General features: G+C 34.5%; 1 protein-coding gene and 1 long non-coding RNA gene across 3 annotated transcripts in view; one reads left to right on the top strand and one right to left on the bottom strand.

Moving 5' to 3' along the window:
- Positions 1-9,044: 9,044 nt before the first annotated feature.
- Positions 9,045-18,044, bottom strand: part of yellow-e — a 26,623-nt gene continuing 17,623 nt past the window's right edge. For both annotated transcript variants that reach the window (XM_053751225.2, XM_053751224.2), the window contains exons 3-8: positions 16,923-17,120; positions 13,132-13,276; positions 11,732-11,918; positions 10,826-11,020; positions 10,235-10,367; positions 9,045-9,901 (exon numbers count right to left, since the gene is read on the bottom strand). In XM_053751225.2, the coding sequence (XP_053607200.1) occupies positions 9,797-9,901; positions 10,235-10,367; positions 10,826-11,020; positions 11,732-11,918; positions 13,132-13,276; positions 16,923-17,120 (963 nt within the window). In that variant the 3' untranslated portion in view covers positions 9,045-9,796. The remainder of the gene's footprint in view (positions 9,902-10,234; positions 10,368-10,825; positions 11,021-11,731; positions 11,919-13,131; positions 13,277-16,922; positions 17,121-18,044) is intronic.
- Positions 10,423-16,365, top strand: LOC128673416 (uncharacterized). Its single transcript, XR_008405077.2, has 4 exons — positions 10,423-10,669; positions 10,839-11,035; positions 14,980-15,142; positions 15,459-16,365. It is a non-coding gene; the product is annotated as an uncharacterized LOC128673416 (long non-coding RNA).

Raw genomic sequence — 18,044 nt, 5'->3', positions numbered from 1 at the left:
AGATTATTGTAAGTTCTTTATACTTTAATCTGCAAGAAATTAAAGTATAAAGAACTTATAGCTATCGAAGTTTGTCTTTAACTAAAACTTGGTTGTCGTATCTAAAAATGAAACAAGATACAAGTTTAGTGGGTACCAAAATCATCGACCATGGCGAACCTCATTTGTTTTTATGTTATTATAGTTGTTATCTACTTACCTCCGTACTTATATGGATAAGTAGATGATGTGTATGGACCTAACTAGCGTACATACAATGTATTTTTGTTTAGAACTTATCGGCAGAGAAAATATTCAGAATAGACAACCTCGCAGCTGCGGGCCAGTATTATATAAAATTAGTTCAGCGTAGCCTTTTAGTTTTTGCGCTTGCGATCATATTATTGTTCAATTTTTTTTATTGTATCCAGGATCGAAGGGTTCATATTGAAGAACATATTATTACCTGCTTTCTCCTAAACTCGTGTATTTGCATACGTAGGAGATGCGTAAACGTATTTCCCCAAAGTATCAGTCATTACACTACAATCAAAGCGCATGGTACACGTCACGGCACGCAAGGCTTAAGGCCCGTGCACACCGAACTTGTATCCAGCACGTGCACAATATGTTTGCAAGAAATTCTAACAATTATTAATAAATAATAATAATTAATAAAAATAATAATTTATATTAATTTATACGGATCAATTCCTCCAATCACAATGTGTGTAAATAAAAGCGTGTTTACATATCTATACGACCGTGCAGCAAAAGTGCTGCACAGGAATTCGGTGTGCACGTTCCTTTACTACTCCCAACACGGGCGTGTTAATGCATCATAAACAATAGATTATGCAGGCCATCAAATAAAAGTAAATTACTGTGACTCATTATACCCACCCATATTACAAAACGTGTGTGAATTGGATGTTTTCCAATCAAGCAGGAATTACTGGATGAATTTTGATAATAACTCGCAAACTCACGGGCAAGCTAATAAGTTACTGTTCATACAATATTGATGACCATGATTATTTAACGTTATTTATGTTTATTTTTTTAGGGCTCCGTACCTCAAAAGGTAGGAAGCGGTGGTGGCTGAGTGGAAAAGTCCCAGGTTCGAATCCTACTCGTGCCACATGAGACCACATGTATCGTAGTTTTCATAGACCATTGCTTGATTTACATCGTAAGGAAACCCGCTGTCTAATTGATTATCAACTCGTGTGTTCGTGAATGACCATTGGAAACCACTCCATGAATAGTGCCAAGAAAGTCGTGTGTGAGCCAGAAGAATAGAGGTAGAAGATGTTAAAAGGTAAAAACAGAACACTTATAATATTACTTCGTAGTCTTACTGTCAAGACCTACCTACTTTCGCGGAACGCTTCGAAGTATCAAGTTGAAATTCATATCAAATAGGTAACCCGGATCTAATATTATATGGGTAACTCCGGTAAATCTCATTCATCTGTGAAAAACTAAAGTCAAATTATATCACCATTTACATATTTATGCAAAATATGCGTAAATGGTGCAATGCACATTTATTTCACAAGGAAATAACTATGCAAGGAAGCAAATCATAAATGTAGTAGTATTATTGACCTTTTATGGAATATTACACAGAACGTCCCTGACTCCAACTCGCACTTGACTGTTTTTTTAACAGAATATGCGTTAGTAATTTCCAATTAGTGTGTTTGAAGATAAACACTGTGTGAGTTCACTGAACTAACAAGTTTAGGATGGAAAACCAAGAGTTAGGTAGTTAGGATGAGTTTGACCAGTCAACTTTGTTGACGTCAGCGTTGACTTTAACCCTGCACGCCACCACTGACGTTTAGACAAAATGGCGTAGATACTTTGCGTTTTTGGCGCAGGTTAAAGTCAAAGTCAAAATTGACGGTGCAATTAGCTCTTAAAGTAAAACCATATATTTGAAATAGAATGCACGTTCTATTAGCATTCGTAACTTTACTATTATTTAGTGAAATTGCTAATTTCTGCTAGCAATAGGCTGTAATAAATAAATTGTGTGCTTCATGCTATTTCTGGAGCATTTTATTTAAAACCTTTCATTTATTTTACGACCTATAACTATTGTTGCAGTTACATTGTTTTTTATCTATATGCAAGTTTGATAGTCTCTTGTTTCCATTTAAGTTTAAAATGTAATGGGCTGGCATGCCAGCCAAATCGTCTGGGGAAATACGCTACCGTAGAAGTGCGATAGAATACCATGTTAGCTAAAACAACACAATATATTTTTATTGTACCTCTATTTCTCATGATTCTTGCTAGATCAGAGAACCTAAGACCAGTGACCTAAAAATCTATTTTAGGTCTACCATGAACTTGTCACAGTTGTGAAAAATATATGTACTTGCTAATTTTAGATTATCTCTTGCATTAAATATGAGATCAAGGTCTTACCATCGAACTGATATGATGCTCTATTTTTGTTCAGTTGAAGAGGTCTAGGCTTTAGCTAGGAACAAATTATAAAACCAATTAAATTGACAATTTTATTAAAATATGTATACATATAAAAGTAGATATATAATTATATATTCAGTCATTATTACTAGATCATTTTCTATTTTAACACTTTTAATTTATTTGTTAGACATAGTAAAGATGTTATATAAAAATATTTTTTATTTCTCGAGTTTAGTTTTAATATTTACACGCTGGTAAACATTTTTGGAAAAAGGATAACCTTTTTATCAATTTTAGGTAATTATAAAAATGTATAATAATAGTCATGAATTTGGTCAGATAACAAATGAAAATTATAATATGTGCATATATGAGAGTGGGTTGCACAAGGCACCTTTGACGTTAACTTTAACAAGCGCGCCTCTCTACTACTCTACGTTTTATTGCGGAGGTTAAAGTTAACGTCAAATTTGAATGACGCAACGCGCCCTAATTAAATACTGTGCATAGTGCATCCATCGCTTACAACTTACGCGAGCCTTATTACATCTACTTTCTTTATTTTTATAAGAAATATTACACTTGCTCAAACACATTTATCGACTTATTTAAAAAAGTGCAATTAATTTATTAGCCATAGCATTGTTTTGATAAAAAATTCAAACAAGTAGAAGGTGATTTTAAACATATTTACATATTCCTTAATACTTATCTATTCACTAAGTATTTACATAGGTACTTAACTGATAAGTGTTTTCTTTGCAAGTGACTTTTTGCAAAAGTTTAAAACTCATTTGTTTCTGATGTTTCAAGCATGCCGTACGCAGCAGTGGCATTCAATTAAATTTCTTTATTTGCTTGAGGTTTATACATAGTTGTTTTAATTAATTACATAAATTACTTTTAGTTAGTTTTGCTTTCATAAAGTACTCCAATTGATCAAAAATGCATTGCCAAATCAATTTCATTGCATTCAAAAATGGTCTAATAATATTATTAAACTCTCCACAAAAATGTCTAAATATTTTTTCTGTATATTCCTTTTGGAAATTGCCGCTTTTGACTGCATTATTTACCTACAAACCACTTAGAATTAAAAAAGAAACTGTTACTTAGAAGAAAATGGGTTTTTTGTCATGCAAAAGTAATCGTTCTCCGTTCTCATGGTCCGAAATTTCACGGTAGTCCCGCTACTTCGGCACAAACAGAATCGCCGCGGGACATTACCTCCGATGGCTTCCCATCGTAATTAGAAACGTCCATTCCAAAGCACATCAACCTGTTTAAATTCATTGGAAATTCATAATTATTGTCGTAGCATACACGTTCGTTAATTTCCGCAAATTGTATTTAGGCTTTAGGTCGGCTGTACTCAATCGGCAGTTTGCCAATCTTTGGCTGATTCGGCATGCATTGTAGGTAAATTCATTGCGGTAAATAAAAGCTCTCATACAATCATACAAATAAAACTATGCAATGTTCATTAATAAGCGTCGTACTTGAGTTCGACTATGATGTTTACCTGTACTGCTGCGGCTCTACAGTTTCAGCAATCGTCATAACAAATATACATATACATATATATATCTTAATCTGTAAGTACTTGATAAAAATATACAGTAGTAGGTCTTGTGACAATGATAAATGTCGAAATAAATAAAATAAATAAAAAATAGAGATTAATTAGAGAGTTTTGTAAGAATGTTGTGTTTCCCCAAACACAATTACAGTATAGAAGAAAAAAAAAGTTAAGTACGAACCTACTCGATCAAAAATTACTGTAAAGCAACTGTAAATGTTAAAGACACACATATAATTTCAGCAAGAGACTGTATGTAAGTACTGCTCAAGATAAACATTTTTTTTTAATTGAGATAGATACGCATTGTTTTTTAAGATAGCCCAAACTATTGAATAAGTATTAAAAAATTGTCAAATCGCAACTTTTATATAAAAGAAGTTTGCAAACAAAACATCGAGAATAAAAAGTTGTTAAACAAGAACTAGCCCACAATTTCTTACCAAAATCTGTCACACATTCAAATTCAACATTACGGCTACATTAAAATTAGAGCGCTTAATTAATTATTTGCAATTGTGTAACATTTTCGTCACGTAGGTATAAATAAAACCCATTAAATACGTTATACTGGTTGACTTTAGAAAATCACATAGAAAAAAAACATTAATTTAATTTAAAATAAACTAAAAAGTGTGTAACATTCATGAAATAACATGGCACTGAACTCCTGGGTACTTATCCCACTGAAAAATGCAATTTTGCAAAGACGTTTATTATTATTGATTATTAAAAAATAAAAAAAAAAAGACTATGGCTTTGGTGCTTAGCAACCAATAATAAAAAAAACGATCTTTTGAGAATTCTTACAACATATCTTTAATTTTATTCCCTTAACCACTGCCCAATTGAAGTAATTTAAGTGGTTATGGGCCCAGAAAAGCCGATCAAGGGAATAGATATTGAGTAAAGAGCAGAAGAAAGGAAATATTTTCCGGGAAATTTTTTTCCAAAGAAAGTGAAGATCGCAATTCAAAATGGAAGTGTCAAATTCAATGAAAATTGAGAAGTTTGATGGTAGAAATTTCAAGCAATGGAAGTTCCAGGTCAAGTGCGCCTTGAGAGCAAAAGGCTTGAATATTGAAACTCCAAAACCAACTGAAACTGCAGCGCAAGTGCAATGGAACAAAGATGACGGTATGGCTATGTTTATTTTGACCTCGTCAATGGACCTGAATCAGATATCTCTGATAGAAAACTGCGAAACTGCGAAGGAAGTTATGAGTAAATTAGAAATTTTATATGAGCATAAGTCGGAATTCAATAAAATGATGGTGCATGAGAAATTCTACCAATATTCCTATTGTTCGGGTGATACAATGGCACAGCATGTTTCAAAAGTAGAAGGGTTAGCCAAACAGCTTAGAGAATGTGGTGAGAAATTAAGTGATACGGCAGTGATAACTAAAATTTTGAGCACATTACCATCTACATATCGTTCTCTGCGCCAAGCATGGTTATCACTTGATCCAGATAATCAGACGATCCAAAACCTAACGTCACGTTTGATTGACGAAGAAGCAAGTCTACTGAAAGATATGAAAGATGATACTGCTTTGCTAACCTCGAAGAAAAATTTGAAACAAGTAAAAGAGAATGATAAACCTAGTTCCGTGAGAAATGCAAGTACTTCAGGTCATAGATTTATCTGTTACAATTGTAATAAACGTGGTCATTTTGCTAGAGAATGCAGAGCGCCTAAGAAATCTATTCGTAAGAATCAAGAGCAACAGAATATGTTAGTATACAATGCAGAGAGTGATTGGTCATCTGCAAATGGAGACAACATATGGATATTAGACAGTGGAGCATCCATGCACATGACATACAGGCGTGAATTCTTCTGTCAATATATGGAATTTAATCAGAATGATAGTAACAGGACTGTCAAATTAGGAAACAAACAGAATATTGAAGTACTTGGTGAGGGAACGGTTTTGGTAAAAAGTAAGTTGAAAGGAAATTGGCAAGAAAGCAGATTAGAAAATGTACTGTATGTGCCTGATTTACGAAGAAATTTATTTTCTGAAGGAGTTGTAACCAGAAAGGGTTATATAATAATGAAAAATAAAGAAAGTGTTCAAATAATAAAAAATAATGAAGTTGTAATGTCAGCACATCTGAAAGAAAACAATTTATATGAGCTAGATTTAAAAGCAATCATACAAGAAAGCTGTAATATTGTGCAATCAGATATTAAAGTGTGGCATGAACGATTAGGGCACTTAAATGTAAAAGAGATTAAAAATATGAGCAAAACTGGAGCAATTCCCGTAGTATTGACTGGAAATGGCAATTTTGTTTGTGAAGCATGCCAATATGGTAAGCAAGCCAGAAATCCATTTAAGAAATCCATGAGAGGTGCAACACAAGCAGGAGATATAGTCTACAGTGATGTTTGCGGACCTATGTCGGAGTCATCAGTATCAGGTAGTCACTATTTTGTTTTATTTAAAGATGGTGCTACGAGTTATCGCCATGTATATTTTCTAAAGCACAAGGATGAAGTGCTTGAATGTTTCAAGAAATATAATGCGATAGTCAACAATAGATTCCAGCATGATGTACGTATCCTGCACACAGATAATGGTCGTGAGTATGTGAATAAAGAATTTAAGAACTTCCTGGAAATTAAAGGAATAACTCATGAATGTACAGCCCCTTATACCCCGCAGCAGAATGGAAGGTCTGAAAGAGAACTGCGAACAATAATGGAGAGCGCAAGGTCTATGCTTTATGCAAAAGATATCCCCATGAACTTGTGGGCTGAGGCAGTTGACTGTGCTGTTTATTTGTTGAATAGAAGCTCGTCTAGTCAAACTATAGATGTTTCACCTTATGAGCTATGGTTCAATCAAAGACCGAATTTGAATCACATTAGAATATTTGGTTCAGTAGGGTATGTACATATTCCTAATGAAAAACGAAAGAAGTTAGACAAGAAAAGTACCAAAATGATGTTGGTGGGATATGAGCAAGAAAATTATAGAATGTATGATCAAAATACGAAAAAGATAACTGTGTCAAGGGATGTCAGGTTTGATGAGCTCAGTAGTGTAACAGAGCCAAGGAGAAACTATGCGGAAATAAACATTGATGGACAGGCTGAGGAAGATCAGCAGACAAGAACTCCACAACAAAGTACCTTAGATGAATCTGATACCCTAGAAGCATCTTCGTCAGATGAAAGTATGAAAAGCTCTGAAGATCAAGATGTTTGTTATCAACCAGCTAGCAATACAGGCATGACATTAAGACCTCGGAAAAATAAGAATATGGAGGTGAATTTAACAGAAATCAACGTCCCAGAGACGTATGAAGAAGCTGTGACTGGGCTGGAGAAGAAAAATTGGAAGAAAGCTATTGAGGATGAGCTTAAATCTCATGAGAAAAATAATACTTGGAATATTGTGGATAGAACACCAAAGAAACCTATCACATGTAAATGGGTTTTTAGTATTAAGAAAAATAAGGAAGGAGAAATAGAGAGGTATAAAGCTCGCCTATGTGCTCGGGGGTTTTCCCAAATTAAAGGTATGGATTACAAGGAAACTTTTTCACCGACCTCCAGGTATGATTCAATTAGATTAATATTGAGTATAGCGGCAAAAGAAAATTTAGAGATTGAACAATTTGATGTAAAGACTGCATTCTTGTACGGTGATCTTTTGGAGGAAATCTATATGGAGGTACCAGAGGGTGTCGAAGCAGACTCGTCGAAAGTATGTAAGTTGAACAAATCGTTATATGGTCTTAAACAGTCTCCCCGCTGTTGGAACAAAAAGTTTACATTGTTTCTTACTACTTATGGGTTTAAACCGTGTCATGCAGATAATTGCATCTTTGTTGGATATTTTAATAATATTCAAGTTTTGTTAATAATCTATGTAGATGACGGATTATTGTTATCAGAAAACAAAGACATTTTATCAGTAATATTAAATGACTTAGGAAATAATTTTGAAATTAGAACATTAAAGTTGAATTCTTTTGTTGGTATGGAAATAAATAAGACACCAGGTCGTATATCTATAAGTCAAAGATATTACATTGAGGGTGTAATAAAAAAGTTTAATTTAACAGAAGCTAAAGGCTGTAGCACACCCGTGGATGTAAATGTAAAACTATCTAAAAATGAAGATGAGAATGATACTGTTAATAGTTTTCCATATAGAGAAGCAGTGGGAGCGCTAATATTTTTGTCTTCGGTGTCTAGACCTGATATTACTTACGCTGTTAATTTAGTGAGTAGATATGTAAGTAATCCAGGTGCTATACATGTCAATGCTGTAAAACGTATTATACGTTATTTGATTACTACAAAAGATGTGTCAATTGTATATGAAAATGGTACAGAGTTAATTGGATATTCGGATTCTGACTTTGCAGGTGACATAGATTCTAGAAAATCCAATACTGGATATTTATTTTTAATGAATGGTGGACCTGTTACTTGGGCAAGTCGAAAACAGAATACAGTAGCATTGTCTACAACAGAATCCGAATATATGGCTGCTAGTGATGCTGCTAGAGAGATTTTGTGGTTAAGACAATTTTTATTGGATATAGGCAAACCACAAAATACTGTAACATTAAAAATTGATAGCCAAAGTGCAATTAAATTAATACATAACCCTGTATTTCATAAAAGAAGCAAGCATATCGATGTTCGTTATAATTTTATTAGAGAAAAGGTGGAACTGAAAATAATTAACATAGAGTATGTAGAAAGTTCGTATCAACTTGCTGATTTTCTGACCAAGGCGTTACCCCTTAGCCGGTTTAACTTTATTAGAGATAGTATTATGAATAGTGTTTGAGTTATTTTCAGTTAACAAAGGGTTATGGAATATTTAATTAATGTCAATGTAGGTCTTTTTAATTTAAGTGGGAGTATTGATTATTAAAAAATAAAAAAAAAAGACTATGGCTTTGGTGCTTAGCAACCAATAATAAAAAAAACGATCTTTTGAGAATTCTTACAACATATCTTTAATTTTATTCCCTTAACCACTGCCCAATTGAAGTAATTTAAGTATTATAATAACGATCGATTCATTATTATTTTAAAATATATAATCAGTATGTATACACGTATGTACATTCATCAGTGAGTCGTCTCGTGTCATAGGTTACAATGGTTAATTCGATTGCTTTGGTAAAATTTTCAGGGTGCGACGTGCCAAATTGTTATACGTTTTAAAGTATTAAAAAAACCTGTACTAAGGAAACCCTTTTTGCGAAACCATAACGAATTGGTCTAGTTTTTATATAAGGAGTTGTTAAAAACCAGCCATCACAATGAGCTGCTGCTCAGTACTCTGAATGTTCAATAAAAAAATGTTTTGATTCTCCCAATAGATTTGTTAGAATACCATCTTTCATCATCTATTATAGCTGTTTACAAAGAAACGTAACAGGCAGAGTAATTATTGAATGGGCCTCATTTATCGAGAACCAACTTGTATATGGAGATAACTTGCGGCCTGTCATCTATAATTTTATTTATATAAATATTGTTTTATTTTTTATCATAATATTACATAAACGTTTCATAATTTAATTATTATGGAGCAAAGAAATTCAGTTCCTGAAGAGAGATTTCCAGGCATGTTGTCGAGTACCTAAGGCAATGCTACGGACTTGCGCCCCATATGTTGTTAGACCTTATTTTTGGTCATGTAATACTCTCTAATATGTTCCATTCAGTCAGGTGATTTATGCCATACTTGCTGCTTGCTTGGTTTCGCGCAGACTTGATCCAGCACTAATGTGTGTAAAAGGTGATGAGTGTCAGTGCAGCGTGGAGTTGCGCGGGGTGCGCGCGGCGCGCCGCAGCACGTGCGGCTGCAGCGCCGCGAACCCCGTCTCCGGCACGCGCACCACGCGCACGTTGATCTGGGAATAATAAATATATTGATAACTCACAAAAGCCCATCAGCGCATGTATCGGAAGTCCACTAAACAACACAACTAGAACCGCAGACACGCAGACTCATCTATGAACCTCGAACTGGGAATTGAGCCCATAGGAACGGTAAAGGCGCAAGTTCGTGAAGTTGTGACCTAACCACTATATTAAAACATATACCTATCTATTAACGATGACAACTATGAAAAAAGCAATGATTGTCTTTGGCAACTTTGCCGAAATACTTTTACATGTCCTAACAAGTAAATGACAGCATAACCTATTCTGCCCCCGATAGTTGATAAAGACGCATACACTACCTCGTGCTTGGAGACGGATCTGCGGAAGAATTTGTGGAAGCGCGTAGAGAGCCCCCACACCGCGCCGTTGTCGCGCTCCGCCCACCGCACCTCCGCCAGGAATTGCAGCTTCTCCGCGTCCATCGCCAGGAGCCTAAAAATACAAACAACATTTGTTTCTTTTTTATCCATTTTTTGAGAAGTTAAAATATCACATTATATGTGTTACCAAGGACCTTATATACCCAGTAGTACGGACTGTTTCGATACTTTAAATTTGAAATATCCGTCCTCAGCCGACAGTTCAAATTTGGAACAACATTATTCATGTGTTATTCATTATCTACGCGGCGGTGAAAAATACATGTCAGTATAAAATTGGAACATTTCCAACATTTCGAATAGGTGTAACAAAGGCAATTCTGGTAGCCGTACGTAACCATTAAGAGTAAATAGGTACCTCACCACTTTCTTCACCAATATTGTCCAAACTTATACACGTATATTTTTTAAAGAATACCTTTTAGAAATATTATGTGGCACCGGTATTCTTCCGTATTCAAATTTCGCATCTGTTAAAAATTCTACAATAGGTATATATAAGTATATTACTTGTGCGTGTTAGCGAGCGGGTTCCACGCGGCGATGGCGGTCTCGGTGATGGGGCTGAAGATGATTGTGTCGTCGCGGGGGTCCACGGCGATGCCCAGACCCTGCGAGGACTTGCGTCCCACCAGGTTCACTGGCAACTCCGCACCCTCCGCTGGCGGCCCTGAAGCTAGCACTGCTGTTGATACGCTGAACAGTCTGGAAACGAAATAGGTATATGAAATACATTTTATACAATTCGACGCTCATTGATCAGCATTTATTTAATGTATGGTACGCAGACTGCTGTAACATAGATTAAATAATATTTAGCAGTAGCTGAACAATATTTAGTTGTAGGTCATCGGTCATGATATTTGGCGTAGAACTCATTTATATACCTAGTAAGTAAATAAGCATAAGAAGAAAATTTCTGAATTTCCATTTAAAAGGGTGAAATAGAAGTCAAATAAAATAAAATCTAATGAAATGTGAAGTCGCAAAAGAAGACCTACTCGAAATATGATAAACAATTATTCCTACCTATTCATAAATATTTTATGCTCTCGTTGATCTATATCAGATATAAGTGCTTATTCGTAACTTATCAAATCTTACCACTTTCGTGGGAAATTTTATATTGAGCTAATATCACGCCAAACGGATTAATATTATTTTTGGTTCAAGTGTAACTATACCAGTCATACGAGTACTTTGCAAGTATAGTACCTAAACTAGTAGAGTATTAAAAAATAAAAATAAAACTTGCTGTTGTCCGCGGATCCGCCTGCTGCATAAAATACTGTATGTCACTTTCTAGCTCTCTAACTATCTTTACCAAAATTCACCTCAATCCAACCACTCCCACACACTTCGTTACTACATTAGTATATAGGTACATGGAAGTGTGGATGTATGTGTGATTAGTACCTGTCTGTAGCTAAAGGCTGGTAATATAACAGGCCCTGAGTGGGGGAGTGGGCCAGCCCTACAATGCCATCCATGAGTGTGAACCTCTCGCCCCCGATATCGTACTCCCCAAGGTCTGGGTCCGGGTACATTGAGGCGTGGGTCACGCGCCACGCATTGTCTCGGAGACCGTCGTACACGATGATGCCTGAAATAAAGGATAAAACTTAATAAATAAAATTCCGTGGCTATGTACGGTTGAATTCCCTTGCCGTGATCTATATCTCTCTCTCTCTCTCCAACTATTTAAAAGAAAGCCACGAGGTCAAATATAGGCTAACGCGGGCAACAGCGTTTTAAATACCCAAGGGGAAGCCTGCACCCTCCAATTTTTTTTCATAAACCAATTAAAATTGTAATTACACTTCATATAATAAATAATACAACAGCACAGTATTTCATATAATAATAAATGCTTTTAATTTATATACCTATTCGCTATACTATATCTTTGTTACACTCGTCCAGTGTTATTATAGTGTTATACACATTTGTTGCGCAAAAATCTCAATTTCTCCGTTGAAATAGGCAGCATGTCAATTTAATTAGTATTTAGTCGTCAGTTACGTCACTTTATCAGAGAAAGCTTTGTTTTGCACGTGTTTCGCAGTTTCGGACGACATGCGACGCTGAACAAAATGTTTTTGATGTACATACGTACCTACATGTTGTAAATATTTCTTTAAGTTTTAATTTTAATTCACAATTGGTTATTGAATTTTAATATACCAATTAATATAAACTATTTGGCACCAAAAATTCTGTTGTTTGTCACTAGTTAGACCTGTCTAGTTAGACCATAGCAGCACTATACTTAAGAGATTTATGACTTGAAGTTCTTTAGAGTATTGCCGTGAGACTGTTGTTAATTTACAAGATAGTATCTGTTTGAGGCGGCAAACAATACGTTGAATAAGTAGGTGCGTATGTAATCAGTGTGAGAACTATCATCGTGTTTGTCATCAAGCGTTACGTAATTCTTCAAACGAATGCAAGTACCAACGAACATAATTAGAGCAATCTTTGTTACTGGCTGTAATGAATACATATCATTTAATATTTATTTTTTTCTTAGACATGTTTATTTAAAAATGCATGGAATTCTTTTACAAATCAAAAATTCATGGAAATATATTTTAATTTTTATAATTTCGTATTACTTTTTAAATGGAAATAATAATTGTTTGAAATGCTATTTTTAGTTGATACCTATTTTGCAAAGATCCAAATAACGCAGAAGTAGGACCTATAGGCATATATTACGTGTATGTACCTCGTGATACTTAGTAACAGTGGCAGATAGCTTTAGTCGGCCTTATATAATATATATCAGCAGCTCGTAATTAAACTAAAAAAATTACCTGGAGCAACAGTGTCACTGATGTAGGCGAAGATGTTGTCGCAAGTGGAATGGCGGGTGGAGGGCGACCTGGTGTCGTCCAGCACTATGTTGGTCAGCAAGGAGGCTGGGCGCAGCAGCTCCCTGGGGAAGTACACACTCCTCACCTGGAATTTGTCAAAATCAAAATATCAATATATATAAAACTCTTGCGTTACTGAGTGGCTGACAGATAGACAACGCACAGCGAATCTACTGGGCGTAGAAAGCTGAAATTTGGTGTGTAGGTTTCTAGGACAGTGTGGCACAGGGAGCACTAAGAAGGGATTTCCTAAAATTCCCGGATTTTTACTCACATAAGAAGTTGTGGGCAAAAGCTAGCTTATTATATATTATGTTGATAAATATGAAAAGAGGAAAGAAATTGGGGCAAATCAAGATGATTCCATTAAATAAAATCATGCCGAATGGAAGGTAAAAACTTATCACATGAATTAAAAATGTTTTTGTACCATTTTGCTGTACAGCGACAAATGTAAATGCTTGTTGACTCAATTTATTAAATTATTAATCACAGCTCAAGAGCTCCTTTAATTAATACCTTTCATGACGGCGAACATTTATCTTCATAACTATCATAAACCAAAGTATATATGAGTTGGATTTGATTTAACGTAGATTATGATTTGTAGGTAACTAATGTCAAAATAATTTTGTGACTAAGGAATAAATTTACGTTTAGTACCTACATAAGTTATTATTGCATGCTAATATTATAAAGCGAAAAGATTTGTATATTTGTTTGAATGAATAAACTCGAAGACTACTTAGCCGATTTTGATAAATTTGGCACAGAGACAGACGAAACCTTCAGTGGAGTAACATAGGCTAGTTTTTTTATTACAATTTTAACTGGGCGAAGCCGGGATGAACCTCTAATAGCATACTAATTTAGTATTTACTTAAATATGCAATGTATTAAATATTTCTAATATGTAGCTATTATCTAATGACTGGTTTTCACTTTTTTAGTTCAAAATTTTTCGTATCATAAATTCAATGTATTTTGTATATTTTGCAGCATTTATACTTACCAATTATTCATTTTAATATGAGCTCACAGATCAAGCAAATTTGAAAATATGCTGTATACAAAAATAATCTCAATGTCACTATTGAGCAGAGGCACACCCAGTCGAGCAATTAACTAAGTATTGTAACCAAGCCACCCACAATGGCAGAATAGTCACAACCACAATCATAGTAGCCATGGGTCGGCCACACCCTTTCACGTAAACAGCGACCTCGACGCCTCAGATTGATAGACGGTAACAGTTACCAATATTATCAAAGCTGCGTTGTTTTAACGCGGACCGGACCTGATTCATTTCCGGTGGAATTTTTGACGTAGTTTTGGTAAATACTACGATAGATACTACAGAAATTTTAGAGACACTTTTTAGAATCTTATCTATATAGTGTAAATTTCTACATAAGCTTGTTGCTAGCATTTCATAAACTTTATGATATGACTTATCTACGAGAACGGCGCGGACTCTGCCCTCAAAAAAGGTTATAGTTTCAAGCATTAGGGAAAAATTTGTCTTAGCAGAAGTTTATTTTTCGTAAAAATATTGTTGATAGTTTCTAACTAACCATGATCATAACTAGGATCACATATTTGTGTTTATATAAGAGAAAGTTTGGATTATCTTTTCTGTACTATAATATACTATACACATAGGTACAGATAGAGGTAGGTACGCTACAATCTATTCCTATTACAAAAATATTGAAATGAAACGGTTATAAAAAATTGATAAATTATTTTATATAGAAAATAATAATTATTTTTTTGTTACATACATAGCAATGTCATTAAGGTTGTGGGCATGTTCAATTGCCCACGGTGCTCATAACGATGGGTCCGCGCCCGTGACAAGGGCCTTGTTAGTCGACTCGACGACCTACAACATTCGTCATAAACTACATACAATATGATCGACAGTCATATGTATTTATTTATGATATAGGTATATCCTTTTGCATAACAACCTGCTATATAACACCTACTTACTGATATCCAACAACTTACCATTTTATTCTCTAAGATATCTACTCTTAATGAGCGTTCACAAAATCTAATTTATCACGGGAAGTTGAGGATTTATTTTTGCTGTTTAATTATATAAAATTATTTATTTATCAATTAAATATACCATAAATTTTCTTAAAATTTAGTCCTAATGTCTAAGCATATCTTCGATTGAAACCTGTTTACTGTTTAGGTACACAACTTTCCAAGGCAAGCAATCGTTTCATAACTTCGCGAACCTTTATTGTTTGTAGATAACGGCGTGTCCTACCTAGAGGAATATTTCGCAACACCAAGTTCCTGTTAAACCACTGTAACCGATTTAAGACGACTTGAACCTATAGCAACTCAAATATACATGCAGTATCGATATATTGTTAGATTTTTGAAAACTGCTTGTCAACCCTTGTGGTCAAACAATTGTCGAATATAGACATCTTACAAAATTTTAGCGTAAAAAAATTGATCTAATTAGTATAGGTATATATTTATAGTTGAAAATAACTGTTTTTGTCTTACTTAATTGATTAATTGAAGTTTTCAAAGAATCTAACAATATATCGATACTGCATGGATATTTCCCGTAACATTACGGGCATAGTTTTAATTTGCGTTCTCATTTCAATTTTCGTGTTGTAAATTAATTTGTTAAGTGTCACATTACCGGGCGGATCTCGAGAATAGACCATTGTCTGTCTTCAATTGAATTAAACGAATTTAGCGACCGTGAGCGAGTCAAGATCGCTATTTGATCTTGAGTCGCGAAACAGCTATTTTGAAATAGCACGTGTTCATATCACGTCGTTTGTAGTAAGTAATAAACCAGTCTAATTGTGTCTATCTTGACAGGCTTTAACGCCTAAAAAAGTTAACTTGTGTTATTAATTGTAGAAGTAGCTCGAAGCTCTTCGAATTTCATCGTACCTATTATATGTATATATTATATGGGTTTATATTTTAAGGTCGATTAAAAAAACGAGAGCAAGTATTTGTTGATGAAGTCTATCAGCTACTTATTGACCATCAGTAGATAACAGGATAGGATTTTTCTATTCATAGGCAATTTTTGGTTGCAGAAATTAAAGTACCTTTATTATTATATGTAAGTACTTTGTGTACGTGTAGTTTTTTGTCTAATTAAAATCAATTTCTAAAAATAAATACTCTTTAATTGATCCGATACTTAATCAAATAACTGATGAGTTTGTAACATGCAACAATCAAACCTCACTAATTAATACATCGAGAAAGGATCATGCAAAAATGTGTGCTTTGTGATTTAACGACAAAAAATAATAACAATAATTCCATAAGTTTCCTTCCTTTCATTTGTTACGTACGCATCAATCAGAAGATGTTTTTGCTTGTTTAGTAGTAAGTATATCCGGTATTACCTAAGACGGTTCAATAAACGCCAAAACTATAAAAAAATATATCATATAAAAATATCGGGGCCAGAGTCAGTATTTGGAATACATTGACGGCGGCATTGGAATAAACTTTTAGAATTAGCTTTCAATAACTCACCATTTTTTTAAAATTCCTTTGTGGATCATGACTCATAGTCCTTATCCACCTATAAGGAAGACCAGACACGAAGCACTGGGGTCATTAAAAATAGCTGATGTGAATTTACCACCTGCACACTTTCGGTGGCATTGTTTTGGTCCTAACAAATATAGCCTAGTCGACACGCTAAGAAGAAGAAAAATACTTACTAATCTGTCAGTAGCCATGTCGAAGATTAGGATCTTAGGTGGGCAGACGCGGCGGAAGTCGTCAATGCTGGTTAGCACGCCCGCGTCCAGCACCCACAGTCTGTTGCAGCGGTCGGCCCGCATGCGGTACACGGAGACCAGCCCGGTGCAGTTGATGTCGCCGCGGCCGGCGCTGTGCCACGACCAATCGGGGTACGCCTATGGACATTAAATTCCATTATTATTTCTGTATATTGTAATAAATCACGTGAAAAGCGAAACAACTTTGAATACCTGGTAGAAAAATACCTTTTTATTAATTCTATATTCTCCAGTACCTGGATCTTTTACAGACCGCAGGTACTGGTACTGGTTACGAAAATGACAAATCTAATATATCTTAGAAGTTAATATTTTTTCTAATATCACGGTAAATGACAATAACAACATAGGTTCTACATATTCGTAACAACATTTTTAAAATGAATTAGCAAATAGTAGAAAAAAATAAGACGATTAGATACTTTGTGTTTTTGAGCAAGGAATTTCTTCACAAAAACTTGTCGGGGTGGTGACCTCAATCAAAATACACTACGTTTTAGCACACGATAAAGCCATGTTGAAAATACTGACTCAATTTATACGACACATAAGGCAACACGTATCATACCTGCTTCGTAAACGCACCTCTGGTAGTGAATATGTTACAGTGGTCAATAAGTCAACGCACTATATAGGTACATTTGCAGAAAAAACATCATGAATTGATTTTACACACGAAGTATTAGTTTCCAATAGAATTGCAGTTTTAATAGTGTACCTAATTCCATCCCAACAAATAATAAGTGTTTGTTACTTTTTGAAATTTCGCATATTTACTTATTGTCACTAGCTCGAAGCAGGATTTTGTTCATCCGAAAAAAAAAATTCTGTACCCGTGGAAAATTTACGCAGACAAAACCATAGCCTAATAATAATTTTATATATAAATAATTTGTGTCATTCTCGTGGAGTGCAAATTATTTCCACAGGGAAACGTGACTGTTAATATTAAACAAGTATTTCTGACGAAGAATACAAATTACTTTTGGAACAAAAGAATTTTATTTTTATAACTTAGGTCATCCTACCTGTAATAAAGAG

The sequence above is a fragment of the Plodia interpunctella genome, chromosome 11 (genome assembly GCF_027563975.2).
Source record: "Plodia interpunctella isolate USDA-ARS_2022_Savannah chromosome 11, ilPloInte3.2, whole genome shotgun sequence".
NCBI lineage: Eukaryota > Metazoa > Arthropoda > Insecta > Lepidoptera > Pyralidae > Plodia > Plodia interpunctella.
Note: the sequence above shows the minus strand (reverse complement) of the source record. Positions and strands in the feature narration are given on the sequence as shown.